This window comes from Paramormyrops kingsleyae, chromosome 2, assembly GCF_048594095.1.
Source record: "Paramormyrops kingsleyae isolate MSU_618 chromosome 2, PKINGS_0.4, whole genome shotgun sequence".
NCBI classification, from domain to species: Eukaryota; Metazoa; Chordata; class Actinopteri; order Osteoglossiformes; family Mormyridae; genus Paramormyrops; species Paramormyrops kingsleyae.
Window position 1 is genome coordinate 20,798,582 of NC_132798.1, and position 18,949 is coordinate 20,817,530.

General features: G+C 46.6%; 1 protein-coding gene and 1 long non-coding RNA gene across 7 annotated transcripts in view; one reads left to right on the top strand and one right to left on the bottom strand.

The window, feature by feature from the left end:
* Positions 1-2,918: 2,918 nt before the first annotated feature.
* Positions 2,919-7,439, bottom strand: LOC140583715 (uncharacterized). The gene is made up of 3 exons (XR_011985979.1): positions 7,426-7,439; positions 5,519-5,598; positions 2,919-3,047 (listed from the first exon to the last, which is right to left on the bottom strand). It is a non-coding gene; the product is annotated as an uncharacterized lncRNA (long non-coding RNA).
* bicdl1 (BICD family like cargo adaptor 1) overlaps positions 4,869-18,949 on the top strand; it is a 40,390-nt gene continuing 26,309 nt past the window's right edge. For all 6 annotated transcript variants that reach the window (XR_011985977.1, XR_011985975.1, XR_011985974.1 and 3 more), the window contains exons 1-2: positions 4,869-5,649; positions 7,923-8,138. Coding sequence is in view for 1 of the 6 variants with exons in the window: in XM_072707835.1 (XP_072563936.1) it covers positions 5,224-5,649; positions 7,923-8,138 (642 nt within the window). In the remaining 5 variants the exon portion in view is untranslated. The remainder of the gene's footprint in view (positions 5,650-7,922; positions 8,139-18,949) is intronic.

The following is an 18,949-nucleotide window of genomic DNA, read 5'->3' on the forward strand; positions in this document are numbered from 1 at the left end:
TCGCTTTTCCATTGACTTCCGGTCGAGTACCAGTATCAAAAGTGCCAAACCAGCTGGTGTACTTCGGTACTTTGGGGTGGGACTTGCAAACGTATTTGCTGTCAATTGGTTATGCAAATAGCCTGCCGCTGAAACACAAAATACAACCGGCATCTTTTGAAACACACAGCGAACAGAGCGATCACAGCGAGAAACAAAATAAAAAGCAGTAGAAACAAAAATATAAAAAAGTAAAATGGAAGGATGGACAAACGAGGAAACACAGACTTTAATCGCCATATGGTCAGATGAACAGATCCAGCGGGACTTGGATGACACGACTCGAAATAAAGAAGTATTTGCCATAATAGGAAGCCACTTGGAAGAAATGGGGCACACGCAAAACACCGAACAATGCCGCTTGAAAATCAAAAAACTTAAGCAGGACTACAGGAAAGTGAAGGATCATAATAACATGTTTGAATTCAGCGAAAGAAATACCGCGCTGCGCTTTGTGATGATGTCAGTCAGGGGCAGTCAATGATGATGTCATTTGGTGCCGGTACCAGTTCTTACGCCAGTGGAAAACCGACACAAAAGAAGTACCATACTTTTGGTACTTTATCGAAGTACCGAAAGTACTGTACGGTACCTGGTGCGGTGGAAAAGCGCTCTAAGTCTGAGGTGTTTGGATCATATAGAAGAACGTTTGTGAGACACAGATGAAATTAAAAGATGCTGGAGGAGTGCTTGATGACATCTGTGAAGCATGGTGTAGGCAATGTGATGGTGTGGGGGTACTTTGGTGATGGTAAAGTGGGAGATTTGTACAGGGTGAAAGGGATCTTGAAGAAGGAAGGCTATCACTCCATTCTGCAATGCCATGCCATACCCTATGCACAGCGCTTAATTAGAGCCTATTTCGTCCTACAACAGGACAGGGACCAGCTGTAATGCAGCTTGTGAGATGAAATTTGACCCCGTAAAATAACTTTAGACTTTTGTATAAGTTGCCATGTAACAGTAATCTGTTTGAGTTTTCCAAAAAGCGACGGCAGGGCCATGTAGCTGTAATGGTAAGAAAGGTAAAGCTTATAAGAAATTACTGCGAATTATCATTGTTTTGCTACCTGTGGAGCAGAAAAGGCACTATTTCTCAAAGGGGAATTTTTAAAATATAAACAAAGAACATCTAAGCTCTGCAAGGTGTGTGTTGATCTAATTCACATGTCAGCTTTCATCACAATCAAAAATGATGATACAAAGGCCATTTGCTGGATTAAAAGAAGACACAAAAGAGGCTGCTCTTCTCGAGAAAGCTGAACGGCTTCAGGGTGCCATTCTAACAAAATGCTGGCACCACTGAGGGCATTCTGACAGAACAGTGTGGTTTGGTAACCGGATGGCAGAGATTCTCAAACTGCTGCAAAGACCAGTCAGGAAGGTCACTGGCTCTGACCTGCCACACCTCCAACACATTAACTCCACCTGCTGAAATGGCTGGGACTGTTGGACTGGTCCTATAGACGACACAGGTGGCCCCCAATTTCACTTGCGTGTGGCGATCTAGGAGTACAGACGCTCCTCTACTTACGAACGGGATACGTTCCGAACCGTTGTTTGTAACTTGAAATGTTCGTAAGTCGTTATTCAACATCATTTTAAGGGTATATGCAAGTACAAAGATCTAGGATGCTGGGAGTACGCACGCTACGCTGCTGCGCGGCGGGAGTAGCGGCCAGAAGTCGTACTAGGTGGAATTGGTGTGCAGAAAAAAAAATTGATGTTGCGGACAGGAAACGGGAGCCCAAGGAACACAACTCTTCGTTCGTATGTCTGAAAGTTTGTAGGTAGAGGAGCGCCTGTACTGTCTTGTTGAAATTATTACATCCCTCTTTTCCCACACTATATTACACTACCTGAGACACTGTACCACAATAACTTGATTGAATTGTCCAAATTCATATGGCAATAAATATTGTTCAATCCAGAAAAAAAGAATGTGACCATTACTGCCAATAAACGACTATAAATTACTTAGTCTGTGATTTTCACAAATAAAGTTATCAAGCTAAAATGCATTTCAAATTCATTTCAATTGCATTTTAATTATGGTTCTCACAGATTTGAATTTTGAAAGAAAATCAAATTAGATTTTCCACCAGACATGGAATGCACAGCAGACGAGATACAGCAAGGACCCCCTTGCTAGTCAGTTTTGATCACAATCTATTTACACTGCTTTAATCTGCAAGGTCAAACCTGATAACACAAGGTCACATGCTTAGACTAGATAATGAAACCATTTGTACACATAGAAGATAAAGGGTTTCAAACAAGATCCTCATTTTTGTTAGTCTTACTCTAACACCAGATAAAACTACCAGTGCCTGTACATTAAATATTAAAACCTGAAAAAATGGGCTTACTGGCCTCCTTTTGTTTGTGACATTTTATTTTTAATTTATATTTCTGTGAAAGCCCAGGCCCAGTGGTCAGTACAGAATTATCACTGAATATTCATTGAATCGCATTCAGTAAACGAAGACCTAATGCTAATTTTCTCATGTACCTCTGTTGCTAGTTAGGTGAGAACACTAATAACCACTGCGATATTTTAACTGCACCAAAACTTACATTTTTAGAGCAGTGAAAAAGATCATGCTTTTGGACTAAGGAATCAAACACAAAATAACATTCAGTTAAGACAGATTTGCCCTGTACAACACAGCCATTAAGAATTCTGAGAGTGACCCAAATGTGTCTTTCTGATCCGTCATTTAGGACATTATTAAATGATGGCTTCTAAGATAAAGATGCCATTTTTGAAGCTTAGGACATGGTGATACAGAACAGGGTCACTGCCTCTTTCAATACAGCCAAAAGCTTTAATAAAGGAACGTGTAATAAAAAGGGGAGTTGTTTGTTCTTGTGTTTCCCTCAGAATAGCTTTTGTTCATCCTCTGAGGATTAAGCTCAAAGCTGGATTATGGATTTCCACTTCTGCTGTCGCCTCCTGCTTCATATGCTTGTTTATTAAGTAAAGCTTTGTCCACACCCTTTTCCTGCTGTAAGAGGTGAGGAAAAGGTCAGTCAGCTCGGCTGTTTTCTGGAAAGACTACAGTTTATTTCCTTAAAGCAGCTAATAAGTTGTAAGACAACAGGGACGACTGAAGCATATGAGCCATCAGGGACCCATAATACTCCCAATTAGGCTCATTAACGCCTGCATTATATAAGGCAACAGCAGAGCTGAGTCACAATGAATGATAATATAAAGATACAAATAGGCCAATAACACTGAGTCCAGGTTAATATGCTCTGGTGAATTTAGTGTACAGAGTCACCAAAGGCCACTATATCTGAAGGACTATTTGTTGTGGTCATCCCCCGCCTGCCTCGGCCTGTCCCGCACAAGCACACTGGTGAACACTGCATCTATCTAATTATCTTGTCTGCTCACATGAAAATGCAATAAGTATCACATGCTTCCTGCCGCTCCTTTCTGTATGACACAAACATCACATTCACAAAGAAATGTTTATATCGGTGCTGTCATTCATAAACCAGTGCATGTCATACTATGGCATGCTGTGGACTGTCAAAGAAGAAGAGGAAACAAAGTGTATGTTTATTTGTGCAATTAAGAACCAAAATACTGTCAGCATGACAATAAATAACTTTTAAAACAGGCTACACATGCTGTAAAATGGTGCATAATGTATTGTTATTGAACTGAACATAAGGTGGTAAAGAACAGGAGATAAGACGTTAGTCCTGAATTAAGCTGCTTTAAGTCTCATGCACAGCCATGCCTGTGGTTTACCGTCGGTTCCTCCCTCCTGTCGGCACAAACATCTCTTCAGAGCAGCAGAGATTAGGCTGCTCCTGTAATCTCATGCACGCCTGTTACTTGCGGAACAAGCAGTTCAGCTGATGTATCTCCACAAATGTCAGCAGCTTCACTAGGCCTGGATCTGAAGACAGACATTGCTGGAGATGGAGGACGCCGATCAGGCTTAATCAGGCTGTTTACCAGAGAAAGCTCTAGATTGTTTGAAAAAAGGATCCTCCCAAGGTACACACACACACACACACACAGACACACACGCAGATACACACAGAGACACATATGCACAGACACACACATGCACACACAGAAACACACACACGCACACACAAACACGTAGACACACACACACATGCACACACAGAAACACACACACGCACACACAAACACGTAGACACACACACACAGAAACACACAGAAACACACACACGCACACACATACACAAACACGCAGACACGCACAAACAGAAACACACGCACACACACGTCAGCATACTTATCCATTTATTTCTATGGGAAAAACCCTAATCCCAATCACTACACCAATAACCCCAGGTCGAACCTTTTTGATTGCAGTCACAGATTTTTATAAAATTGAGGTTATCCAAATGGGGTCCTGAAAAATGTCCCTAAAAATAAGTGTCAGGTAATACCACACTTTGGCGATATTTTGGTCCCCAAATGTGATCTATGCAAACTCTCACACACACACACTGTGCCAGAAGAGCAACAACAATAAGTTAATATAATATATAAACTTCTCTCAACAAGGTTGAGGGCTTTCCCCCATAAAAAACACGTCAGCTATTATTTTTCATATATCTTTAAGTTTGTGAAATTATCATGGTCAAAAGACCAAAAACAACAAAGCAGATCTAACCTGATGGAACACAATGATTTAATACAAGATTAATAATATTGCTAGGCCACATCACAAGTGATGCTCTGGTGAATGGCGTTACCGTGGCCAGCCAATAAGAATCCGTTTGTGCGGGATTTTTTTAGCTACGTCAGACGCACGGGAGCGCGCACAGGGAAGCAGAGGAGGCGCCGGCGTCGGGAGCGCGCGTTGGCGGCGAGCTATTTCTGAAAATCATTTTCAGGCCACGCAGGATGCCGCTCCTGTAAGAGGCGACCATAATGGGGAAAGCGGGTCCCCGGCGTATGTGCAAGGACACACCGAGTGCGTCCATCGAGGCGGTTCAGGCGCGGATTCGAACGTGTCAGCTCGGCCGTATTTAAAGGGAAGCAGCCCCCGGAGATTCTCTGGCGGATCTATCGTTATTCTGCCCGGGTTTGGGCTGGGAAATCGGTGCTTCGGGAGGGTGAGGCGGGGCTCAGGGAGGCAGCAACCAGAAAAGCACTGAGTATTTCATTATTATGGGGAACTCTATATGGAAATACCGCTGGCGCCGGAATCAGCGGTTCGCCGGGAACCTGTGACACAGCGAACTGGGAACCCGCATCCCGTACGCCGGCCGGCCATGTCAGCTTTCCGCCTCGACTTGCACTGCCCCCCGGCCGCGATTTCAGCACCGCCGGAGCTGGACAGCGACTGTATGGAGCAGTACCCCCCAGAGCTGGAGCCCGGCGGCCTGGGGATGGCGCTGGAGGAGGAGCTGGCCGCGCTGGCCGGGGAGAGCCTGGAGGACGCCGCCGAGCCCGCTAACGGGCAGGATCCCGACTTACTGTCGCTCTTCCGGCAAAAGGAGAAGGATCTGGTGCTGGCCGCGAAGCTGGGGAAAGCGCTGCTGGAGCGGAACCAGGAGCTGAGGAAGCAATATGAGAAAATGAACAAAGAGCTCAATGAGAAGCTGGAGGTAAGCGGATCATCTGCAGACCATCGGTTCATCTTGCCCATGCATGACGTGCAATGTGACTGGTCTGACTATAAAACAGTCCGAGAGGCTCCCTGTTAATGAGGACGCTCATATTGGCCGAATACCTGTTTGAAATTGTCTAGGTTCCTGCCTGGGGAGCGCTTCCTTAAAAGATAAGTTCGTTTCCACTCTATGATAACCTACTCGTTACATTGGACCAGACGAAAATCGTTTTTTTGAGACTTCACGATGAAAAAGGCATAATAATAATAATAATAATAATAATAATAACTTGCATGCATTCATTATGAGTTTCGTTTTACATGTACAATGACACTAAACATATGCTGTTGTACTCTGTTAAACTAATAAGTGCCATCTAAGTTAAATAAAATGCTTCAGGGGATAAATATTGTAAGTTTTTCCTCAAAAAGGCAAATCTATAGATATGAGATACTAAGTTAATAAACAATACAGTCTACCAGTCAGATAACAGGTGATATATTTGTTGCACCCAAACACAATCTAGTTGACAAGTGATGCAAGAAAGTACCAGAAAAAGCTGTCAATCAAATGGCTTGAGAAGTAATTATCACTATTTGACATTAATAGTTAAAAATTACTTACAGAGTACAATCAAACCCGTTTCCCTACCGGTAATCTGTAAAAAGGGATTTGTGCATGTATCTAGAAGAGGAAACATATCATAGAAAAAAATGTCAGTTTAAACCATATCTGCTAAATATGATGAAATATTTCTTGTGAATCCCACACACATTAGGGTGCCAGTCCTGTCTGCATCCCTGCTCTGCTCACTGCTTTGATTACACGCAGAAATGAAGTTTAAAACTGCTTTAAAGTTACAGTTATAGTTTGAAGAATAATCCTCTACCTTTTCTATATTCTGATTGCCCCTGTCTCCCCCTTACCCGCACACAGACAGACGCACACAGCTGTGGTGACTCATGGCATAGTCAGTAAGCTCCTCAATGACGCTGACGGCGGAGGTCTCCTCTCCGCATTGTATAGCTGTCCCTTCACTCCATGTATAAAACCTACTCCTTCCCAGAGCTCTCACAGGTAGTGGCCTTCATTGCTCCCTGTCTTTCTCTAATTCTACATGCCTCTTGTCTTTTACTGTCTCTTCCGCCTCTCTCTGCCTCTTCCTATGTCTCCCTGCCTCTCTCTGCCTCTTCCTATGTCTCCCTGTTTCTTCCTGCCCCTCTCTGCCTCTTCTTCCTTCTCCTTGTCTCTACCTGTCTCTCCTTACTTCTCTGTATCTCTCCTTGCCCCTTCCTGCTCCTCCCTGTATCTCTCTGCCTCTCCATCTTCCCTTGTCTCTCCCTGCCTCTCCCTTTTCTCCCTATCTCTCCTTGCCTCTTCCTGCCTCTCCCTTTTCTCCCTACCTCTTCCTTGACTCTCCCTGTCTCTCCCTGCCTCTCCTTTCCTGTCCCTGCCTCTCCCCATCTCTCCTTGCTCCTGCCAGCCTCTTCTCATCTCTTCATCTCTTCCTGCCTCTCCCTTTCTCTCCCTACCTCTTCCTTGACTCTCCCTGTCTCTCCCTGCCTCTCCTTTCCTGTCCCTGCCTCTCCCCATCTCTCCTTGCTCCTGCCAGCCTCTTCTCATCTCTTCATCTCTTCCTGCCTCTCCCTTTCTCTCCCTACCTCTTCCTTGACTCTCCCTGTCTCTGTCTGCCTGTGAGGTCACTTGGAAGCCCAGCATGCTGATGCTTCAATTTCCAAGCAGACAGTTTTGTCCAAAGCAGCCTGTACATACCCCAGTGTTTTATGGAGCTGGACATATTTCCTCATGTGATTCAGTCTTGACATCTCAATGAAGGCCGCACCAGACTCCTCGGGGGGCTTCTTAGGCTCTGCACAGATCCCACTGTCCTGCTCTGCACACACTTACAAACAGTCTGTATGATTAATTCATTTTGACACTGAACAGATTGATTCTTTTATCTGGCTGTAATGATTAGGGCAATCTTGATAAAATCTGATGAAAAATATTACCCCACCCTTGTTTAATCGCATATCTCTCTATCTTGGCACCTACGGTTTGCTTATACTCCTGTTGTACTGTTTAAGACATATTTACTGCTTATTTCAGGCCATGATGCAGGTGCCACCGTGTCTCTGTGTCCTTCAGTAACTCTCCTCACGTCCTGAGGTGTAACCTCCCCCCTCCTGTTGCCCCACCTCCCTAATGACGTGACACGCACGCCCTCACGTCCTGAGGTCTAACCCCCTCCTCCTGATGCTACCCCCCAGCATCTGGAGCAGGAAAAACACGAGCTGCGGCGTCGGCTGCAGAGCCGCGAGGGTGAGTGGGAGGGCCGCGTGGCCGAGCTGGAGGCGGATGTGCGACTGCTGCAGGGGGCACTGGAGAGGCAGCAAGCCCAGCTGCGGGAGGCCGACCGGGAGAAGACCCGCGCCATGTCCGAGCTGTCCGAACAGAACCACCGACTGCTGGAGCAGCTCAGCCGGGTCAGTACCAGGGGGTGGCCTGTATTTGCAGCTGCTGGTTAGGTCATTACCTCTGGATTTTTCAGTGCACAGAGACGCTGCCAGTTGGAGTGCATGAACTGAGAATGGACTGAGCTGAATGGCTTCTGTGCTAGTTTGTTTAGCTAATAAACGCATATGTGGACATTTCTGTGACCCTTGGGCGAGTCAGACAGCAGACATGCAGTAATGACACTTCAGCTATGCTGAGGGGCTGAATCACTGTGTCACGTGGACCCCACCTCTAAGCGCCGCAGTGAGCTGCTCAGAAGATAGAGCCGAACTGTGGCAGGAGGGAGTCGCGGTGAAGCAGCGGGCTGCGGTATGGGGGTGTGTGCAGTTGTGTGTGGTGGTGTGCGGTCTCCGTTACCGCAGAGCTCAGAACCTCCTACTGCTGGCCTGGAAGCGCGTGCCTGTCTACTGCCTGCTGGCTATAATATCCTCTCTTCCTGATGAGGTTACAGAGAGAGAGAGAGAGCGAGACCCAAGCATCTCCATAAGTGTGTCGGGAGAGGGGATGTGCTGGCTCCCCATTGGCTGATGCCGGGGAGGATGAGCCGAGCTGTGCTGTAATGATAGGATGGAGGCAGTGGTGGGGGAGTTGGCTTTGGAACCAGGAAGAGGTTTGCGAGCACGAGTGTGTGTGTGGCAACCCATAGCGACAGAGGCAGGCTGGTCACTGCAGATCATCACATAAAAGGTCTGAGTCATCCATGCTGGAGGCATGGGTGCCTGATGTTTGGGCTCACATGCACACGTGTATACATACAGACACACAAGTATATACATACACACACCCATGTATACATACAGACACACACGTGTATACACACACACCCATGTATACATACAGACACACATGTGTATGTGCACACATATGTACACATACACATGCATTAAATAAATATTACATACATCACATATATTATCACACATGCACATATAACAATTACACTCAAATGTCATAATACAATTATAATTGGATTACTCAGTCATGTATAAACACAAATATTCTAACATAATCAAATGCATCAATCTGCTGTATAATTACAGTTAAATTGAAGCAATAAGGTTCTGACTGTTTGAGTCATTTGTTTGATTGAACTATGAACACCTTGAGTGCCATAATTTCCCACTAATGGCTGATTTTCCCACTAATTCTGATTTTGCATCTAATACTCTCGTCCACTCAGTTTGTCTTGGAAAGAAACAAAACAAGCCCACCTCTAGTGCACAAATGCTGGTGTGCAGTGTGCACCAGTGCTCTGGGGAGTCATCACTCGGCTGGCATCCCATGGCTGCGTCCAGGGTGATGGGTAGATTGCAGAGCTTCGCACACTGCAGAAGCTGGATGCACTGTGTCCCGGAAAAGGCGGGCTAAATGCTGGCATATTCGGGGTCAAAGGTCAGCACAGAGGTCTTGCAGAGACATTGCAAAGTGAAGCTCTCTGCCACCTGGGGTGAGATGCACTCCAGGTACTGTAGTAGTGTGACGGGGTGGACTGTAAATGAACCTGAGGATTAAGTAAGAGTGGGACTGCCTGGCCAAGATCTCCAATCGACAAACCAAGGCCCAAGAGGAGGCCGTTGTATTGGCAGTGGCCTCTAATGGAGAAGCTATATGCTATGGAACTAAGGGATTTGCAGGAGAGGAAAATTCCAGCAGAAGGTCACACCATGGGGATGCGTCATACCGTAGGACTGCTGAACATTTGGCTTCTCACACTATAAAACAACATTTTGGCCAAAGATGAAGATGAGAGAACTTTTGTAATTAAAGAAAGAAGAGGGTGAAATTGAGGTAACGGGCAGTCTGGAAGGGTCTCCTCTGGGTCCTTCTGCTTTCGTAATAGAAAGTGAAGTGTCAGTCGTTTTTAGGGTTGAGGAGAATTAAGACAGAGGAGACAGAGGGAGATCTTACAGAGCAAAGCACTCTGGGAAACAAGAGCAGGGCAGCCTCAGCAGAACAGCTGCTCTTTTATGCAGACGTGCTTTCATAAAAGAGGTCATATTGTAAGAGGAAAGAGAAAGATTGATTCAATGAGCTTTACTGCTGTCAAAAGAGAAAGGAGAAGGAAAAGTGGGACAGATCAGATCAAATGGAACATAAACGCATTTGAAGATGGCAGGCGTGGTACCATAGAGAAGCAGTTGATCTTGCTGGAGGTTTCCATCAGCATAATGATGGTGGATATTTGCTGGGAGCAAGTGGAACAGGGACGGGGATTGGAAACACAGGGGTAGGAACCGATAACAGCAGGGCACAGACTGACGACAGCGGGGTAAGAGGATGGCGATGAGGAGGGGAATAGACGGTGTTATACACAGGTACCTGTTGGGTGAGATTATACTGAGAGCCACGGAAACCTTTGATTTTTCAATGAAGCAGCAGCTGAGCAGCACAGTGTACCTCTGCAGTTCAGCTGACTTACGGCGTTACAGTCTTACAGGCTGATTTATGCTTCCGCGTCGAATCGATACCGTAGCCACAGTCTAGGTCGTAGCCTGACGAACACCTCCTCAGAAATGTGACTTGGCCTTGCAGCGACTCAGACCGCAGGAACTGTGATGGAGCCGCTTGGATTTGCATTGGTGCTTCAGTGTGAAAGTTTTATGTGATTACCCCGATTTAAAAAGCGTGTGCCGGATACAATTTGGGACGAACTTGAGAATCATCGTTTCTAACATCTTTGCTTTGGTAAAATATGATTTATTTTTAAATAATTATAATTGTATAATATATACGCAAGATGCTTACTGAGTTGCAGTACTACAGGCACAAATGTGCAAAGTAAAAATGGCACTTTTTAGTTTATTATGTGCTGTCGCTGTCTGCTGACAACCAAATAAAATCAAACTATCAGTACCATACTGAATTGCATCGCATCATATCTCATTGAATCACACTGTGTTGGATCGAATCGTGTTGAATCGCACTGCATCGCAATAGGGGCAAACCAGTGTAAATCATGAAGATTTAAGTGTAAATCAACCTTAACAATGTCAGTGGCAGCATACATTATTGTAAGTATATTTTCATCAGGTTACTGAGTCTATAAGTTTATAGTAAATAAACTGCGTTGATTTTTGACTGCAAAATAATGCTTAATTTCATTTGCATATTTAATTATTTGTGTGGACCTTGATCATCACTTTTAATGGTCAGCTTTGCCCAGCACAGTGTTTCGTTTTGTGATGGGCATCACACAGCCTTATATTCTTGTATTTTTTATGGTTTCATATTAAAGACTATGACACAAGTGAACACTGTGAATTCAGAGCAGTGAGGCTGACTGCCAGTTAGTGGCCGAGGAAAGCTGCAGCCCCGGGGAGCAGCAGAGCTCCATCTATGGCTCAGTTAGTGGCTGAAGGATGCTGCAGCCCTGGGGAGCAGCAGAGCTCCATCTATGGCTCAGTTAGTGGCTGAAGGATGCTGCAGCCCTGGGGAGCAGCAGAGCTCCATCTATGGCTCAGTTAGTGGCTGAAGGATGCTGCAGCCCTGGGGAGCAGCAGAGCTCCATCTATGGCTCAGCTAGTAGCCGAGGGATGCTGCAGCCCTGGGGAGCAGCAGAGCTCCAGTTCCGGCTTCCTGCCATGAGGCAGTAACATGGCCATGAGGAGATGCTTGTTGACATGGGCGTTCTGAGGCAGGGAACAGTCAGGTGACAAGTGCATTTACTCACCTGGAAGTATGAATAATATAAAGTGTCTTCAGTTTTGTCCCTGTGCCACAGCCAAGCGGAGTTAAGTCCTCCCAGCCGTGGATGGAGCTGTTGCCGGTTTGGCACATTCCGGCGGGAGTGGTCTTTGGTCTGTGCTGTGTCGGCTGCTGGCTGCTGCTGCCGCTCACTGAATGTAAACCCGGCAGAAACCCAAAGAACAGGAGATACTGTGATACAAGAACTGCTCAGGCCTTCAGGGAAAGGAGAGGATCCTTCCGGCATGGGCTTCCCTGATGCTGAGGCTGGCCTCACTGCCCAGGTGCTGTCCTGCTTCGGGCAAAGCTGATGGCTACAATCCCTTGTCAGCTTCTTTTCTCGAAACTAAATCATTCCTGTGGCAGAAACTGTGAAGGCAGAGTCTGACGGGAAGGCAGCTTTCACACATGCAGATGTTGTGAGATGTTTTGCTGCTTAGCTCAGCTTCAGTCCAAATCGAGGTGTGAAACTCTAAGTGTTTATGACCAGTATGTTATTTAGGAAGAAGCAAGACTCCGGATTTAGAACAGACATGTTACGGATGAATATATTGTGTCGAAAAGGCGTTTCGGGACGTGTGTCTGCAGTGAGACCTCCATGCTGGGGATGGTCTTATCTGTGGTGGCCTGGGGTTGGCCCAGGGCCCCGCTATGCACCACTGCAGTATTTGATAAACCAACAGGGGAACCGTGCCAAGAAAGGCTTTGAGATGGATGGGCAGTGCTTCTGCTGGACACTGATCAAACTGTATCCTCTTCTCAAGAAATGCAAGTCAGCAAATGCTATCAGAAGGCGAACTGGGAGCTATCCGTTAGCATCATTGCTCTCACTCTCCTGTGGGAGTAATGGCCTTATAGAAGCCAAAAAAAATCTGTGTGCACCTTTGCTCTTTTCTTGTGGAAGGTTATCAGGGGCTTCATTCACATAGTGTCCCAGATGAAGCTGGGTCATATGTCCGACCCAGAGCCCTGAGGCTTGTGTGTATATTTTCAGGCTGGTGGGCAGGTGAAGTTCAACAAATCAGAATAAACCGGACAACAGAAATCCATATGATTGGGCCACGCAGTTGTATGAGGGGCGGGTCAATGGAGAGGGACTGCTGAGTATGACAATGGGATCAACAGGGATAGCGTGTAGCACAGCAGGTTAGGGCTCTGTGTCCGTGTGCAGAAGGTAATAGGATCAAATCCTGTGATTATATCTGTGTTGAGCCCTCGAGCAACATCCTTAATCCAGTGCTGGGTGCTGGCTAAAACCCTGTATGTCTCTGTCCCGAAGTTGTGGTACGCAAAAGCTTCCCGGTTTCCCATTGTGGATGAACAAAGTGCTGCTGTTTCCAAAAGAGGAAGGGGCACATGCAGCTCTGAGAGAACAGAATGAGTCCATCGTGCTGTAGAATCAGAGAGAATTAAATATACAAAATGAAGGACAGGGACAGCTCATATTGTTATCTACAAAACTGTTTACATCTGAAAGGGCAGCACAAAACACACGGCCTGCAGGACACACCGCCCCCCCCCCCCCCCCCGGGAGACTGCTACTACAGCCTCCTCCCACTTATTTACGGTTTATATAACCACTGCTCCCCCACCCCAAACAGCCGTACACGCCCAAGCTGTGGGCACATGCACAGCAAGGAGAGCTCAGGAGCAGAGCCAAACAAGGCCCGGAAGCGTGACACTGCAGTGGCTTTGATCCACACAGTGACACCTCTGTCATTCCAGCCATTGTCCCTGTCTTCAAAGTAAACCCTATTTTCCAAAACTGCTGTGTTCACGCTTTGAACATTAAAGTAACGGTGACAATGCAGTTCAGAGGCAAGCAACTGTGTGTTGGGGGGGTGCAGGCCCGTCTTTGGTGGCCCCCGCAGATGGACGGCCATGTCTGTGCTGGACTGGAGTTTGTAATGCTGCATTATGGTGATGTGCACTGGAGCTGTGGTGGGGGGGGGGTGGGGGGTGCAGGCCCGTCTTTGGGGCCCCCGCAGATGGACGGCCATGTCTGTGCTGGACTGGAGTTTGTAATGCTGCATTATGGTGATGTGCACTGGAGCTGTGGTGGGGGGGTGGGGGGTGCAGGCCCGTCTTTGGGGGCCCCCGCAGATGGACGGCCATGTCTGTGCTGGACTGGAGTTTGTAATGCTGCATTATGGTGATGTGCACTGGAGCTGGGGTGGGGGGGGTGGGGGGTGCAGGCCCGTCTTTGGGGCCCCCGCAGATGGACGGCCATGTCTGTGCTGGACTGGAGCCTGTAATGCTGGATTAAGGTGAAGTGCAGAGGAGCTAAGAAAGGCCAGACGCTCATGGAGCATTCCAGGTGCATGAGAGACTGTGGCACAGAAACAGGAAGCGAAAAAACCCAAAGCCGAGCTTGCAGGCTCCAGCTGACAGGGTGATTCCTCTGACCTCACTGTGGAGCTGGGTGGGGGGATATGAAAGGCACCGGGGCACACCCGCAATGTAAACATCAACCTCCCTGTTGGCGAGATCCACTGATGCATGAGGACAGACTCATGAGGATGATGGCAGGCCAGGAAAGATCTTGGGGGGGGGGGGGACAGCACAAAACGTTCATGAAGCTGGGGGCCCGGGGCATCTCGAGCTTGGCCTCTGCTCTAATTGCATTACTGGCCCCGCCTCACCCACAAAGGGGGTGGTGATGTTTGGAAAGATCCAATGAAATCAAAGATCTGGCCCCTGCATTACAGACTGCCCCGGCTTACCTCTGAAAGCTTCTGGGCAGGAGCTGCATTGTGCGCCGCAAGGTTGTGGGGTTTGACACTGATGTTTAAGAAGAGCTCTGCAGATTGTGTCCTGCTACTCAGCCCAGACTCTCATTACAGCAAACTCTTTTTTAAATTCCTGTATCTAGGGCGCCCAGGCCTGAGTCCCAAACCCACAGCCCTGCTGATTTTGGAGAATACAGCTGTACCTTGGAACACGAACTTAATTTGTTCCCGAAGGCTGGTCGACTTTTGATCAAATTTCCCCATAAGAAATAATGTAAATTAATTTTATCTGTTTCAAACTCCCAAATGACTGCTTATTTAAACTTATCTACCTACCTGACTAATGATAAAAAGCATTAACAATCAATATAAAACTAATGCACATATAAAAAAGCACATATACAAAAGCAATAAACGTGAAATAAATGACAATCCCATATTCCAAAGTCAGAGCAGACACAAGTCTCACTGTAATTTCCTTTTTAAGTTCTACAGTTACTACTTTCGTCTTTGGTTTGCTGCTACCACTGCTCACTTTCTTAGGGGCCACTATTACTATCACTAATTGTACTGTACATAAAGCACAAAAAAATTTAAACCAAACACAGGAACACAGCTTTCACACATCGAACTCAGTCGAGAGGCACCACGAGACTGAGAGCGATTCACAGGCATCAGCATCCCAGTAGGTCTGTTTGCCTCTGTGTCGGCCCATCAGAGACGCGTCTCCATCCATACAAGTTTTAGCAGGTCTGTTTTGTTTTATCCGGTTTCGAGTTTTCAGTTGAGCTGCGGTTAGATTTTTCTCAGCCAACACATTGTCCGAATTGGTAAAGTTGAATGCGTCTCGACCCATACAAGTTTTAGCAGGAATGGTCGAGTTCCCAGATTTCGGTCGAGGAACAAGCGGGAAAAATTCAGCAGACCCATTCAACATCCGAGGTGGTCCAGTTAAGAGACATTTGAGTTCCAAGGTTCCACTGTACTTTTTAAATTCCATTTATTCATTTAGCAGCCACGTTTTCCCAAAGCATCATACATTTCTGAGACAGCAGGGTCAAGCCAGTCCCTGGAGCAACTGAGGGGTAACAGTCTTGCTAAACAGCCCGACAATGAAATCACTCTGCTGACCCTGGAATTTGAACCGGGGACCTACTGATCACAGGCACAGCATCCTAACTCACTGAGCCAAGCACCACCCTGTTGCAACAGCTTTCTAATCCCGGATCGGAGACCCTCGACGGGACGCCAGTCCATTTGGTCTGATCCGTGGGATGCAGGACGTGAAGATGTTAACCATATCAAATTAGCCGGGGGGATTAGCTGCGTAAGTGTACTCAGGGTGGGGTCAGACACTATGCCCCCAACTGTCCACTGACTGTGTGGCTGCGTGTCGGAGTGTGTGCCTGTTTAGCTGTGTGTGTTAGGTTTTCCTCCAAGCAGGTCGGTGATCACACACAGGCCGTCAGTGAGGCAGGAACAGGAACATCGTTTGAGGAAGATAACAAAAGCAGGGGGAGGAGTGAAACAGCTGGGGTGTTTGGGTGTCATTAAAAACACACTCATTATGGCCAGGTCACTGAAGCAGCTCCGACTGGGATTGTGGTTGCAGCAGCTTCCTCACAGAGCAGTGGGGTGGAAGGCGGTGAGCTAATGAAAGACATAACTGCTGGATTCAGCTGCCCGGGGCGGCCTGCCCGCTTCACAGCACACTCTGCTTCTTTACGCTGCTTATTACTCTCATATGTTTTCTCATATTTCGCCATATTTCAGGATGACAGTAGTTCACAGACTGACTGAGGTTCAACAGGGAGAGGGCGACAGCAAAAAGCCTGCAAGAGCACAGTCCCCATTCTCTTCAGTTACCATGACAACCCTTGTGAGAATTAATTCAAACGAGTAACCATAGGAACGTATCCTCCTGCTGCACGGCACTGTACAGGCTGTCTACACACACATAACTACAGGCAAATGCACATGGCCGGGCAGGATGTACCTCCATCGTCTGCAGGAGTATTCTTGCTGGAAACACAAGCATAGTCAGAAAGGGCCCCATAAGCAATAAGCTCACCACAAGCTTCCGTCCTGGTGCAGCTATTGGTCGCACAGATACTCCAGATGGCCCAGTGAGTGGCTTCTCATTTACAAGTGAAAGGATGATGTTAAAAACTAGGGAAAACAGCACCGCACATATCTGATGCCACTGAAAACAAAAAGGTTCTTATCAATACAAGAGTGTTTCTTATGTAACACCTTTCATAAGGCTCATTCCCACCGCAGGAACATTTTTCAGGAATCAGAACTTTTTCAGGAACTAGGAACCTGTTACGTTCCCACTGCAGGAACTCGGCCCAATTGTAGTTTCTTGGAGGTAGCTGCAGAACCTTCTTTTTAGTCTGGACTTAAGGTAGTCTGGACTAAATGTAAGTGAATAAAGATGAAGGCCATTTAAACTGGGGTACCTTAAATCCAACAAGTTATCCAGCTAAGCAAGAAATCCTGCTTTTTTTTTTTTTAAACAGATCCCTGGGATTGCTAAATGGCTTTTCAACCTGCTGTACTGGAACGTGGTTAACTCATATGTGACATCATTCCCAGCTTCCGACTTCCGAGGGGACCATTCCTTCACAGGAGACCGATTGGCCACTTGAGAAGCTGTTGCTGGTCTTCCCCTGGGCTGCTTCCTGTCTGTCCTGTTCCTTCTATTTCTGCTCTGCAGGGACTTCTACTCAGGGCAGCGCTGGTATTATAACTTGCTGGACTCAGGAATCAGTGGCCCGATCCCTGAGCCTCATTGCAAACTGATTCTCTGAAGTGTTGGCTTTTTGCCTACATCATATGAAGCTACTATTCTTTTGAACACAAAGAAAAAAATGATGACTGTGATATCTGCAGGTGTTATGGATATATGTAGCACTTATTATAAACAGTCCCTCAGTCAGATAAAATCAGATATTTTTTTTTGCAGAGCAGTCGTCACAGGGGAAATCCTCCCAGGTAAATGGGAGCAGGAAAATGCTAACGGCATTGGATCCCCCCACGCTTTGGAAGTACCCGGCCCACAAAGAGTAGCCAGAGATACACGGGTCCAAAATGAACGCTGGTCTGGCCCCATGGCATGTTTGAGACCGCAACTTTCCTCTGAGTAGTCAGGGTCACAGAATATTTATGGTGACACATCAAATTATGCCATTTGTCTTGTGCAGCTGTGGATGTTGATGACATCTACACATGTGTCAAAGGGTTGGTTAGTAGTAAATAATGTAGCTGAATCTGAAATCATGGACTTTTTTTGAAATACCTGGCAGGCTGCTTGCTGATTGATAAGTTACTGATGATTTCAGGTGGGATTACTGAACACCGTCTAACATAACCTGCTTTAATACAACAGCAGTAAATAAGCTAACCAAGGGGACATCACTGGGTTGGCCAAAGGGGGTAGATTAGAGTAATGACATGTTTTATTTGTTACCCTAGCTGGTAGGTGTTTGGTCTGTAGGGGGTGCTGTGTCATTAGCAGGGCTGGAGTGACAGGCTGAGCTCAGGCCTGCCTGGTTATTCCTTTCTGGCAGCGAGCTCCTGACCTCACATTAGCGTAATTAGATTAATCCAGGCTTACTTGTGATCCCACCCGTCCGCCCACTCTGTTGCTCCGCCGCAGAGACCAGTGCCTCATCCGCTGCACCTCCCTCGGCTCTCGGCTTCCTGTCAGACAATTTGCGGCACGTTAGGCAGACTCAGTGACAAGAATATGCCCGTATAAATGCAGACTCAACCCCTACGCGATGCACCAAACACAGCCGTGCCGAATAAGTAAGCCATCCACCCACTTACTGTATACCATTTGTTTGTGGATCTTCAGGATTATTTGTAGATAAGTTTCTTTTGAAATTCAGCCACACATATGCAAATAACAACAGCTGGCCTAAGGAGATATCCTCCCAGCCTAAATTTAAGCTTGGTTCTTACTTGAAATTGGCTTCAGTAAATAATTACATATTAAATGGATACATAAGTAGGTAACTTTAGCTATATAGATGTTTCATATATATATATATATATATATATGAATCCATTCATTTTCTCACAGAGAATGGGGTATGGGGTCCACCCCCCCGCCCCAGGTAAAACAACTAACAATATGGCTGCTTAAAAGTTCCAGTCCAAATTACCTAGCAGCGCCTCAGTCTGAGAGCAGAGCTCCTTGGTGCCTGGCCCATAATCCCTTTTTGATTGTTGTCCACAGTCAGCGAGTGGTACATTTTGTGCATGTGTATGTATGTGTTTAGCAAGGGCTCACCTTGACTTTGTCATCACTAGCTCATTAAGATCACTATAACAATGGTACGCTGGTGTGACACAGAAAA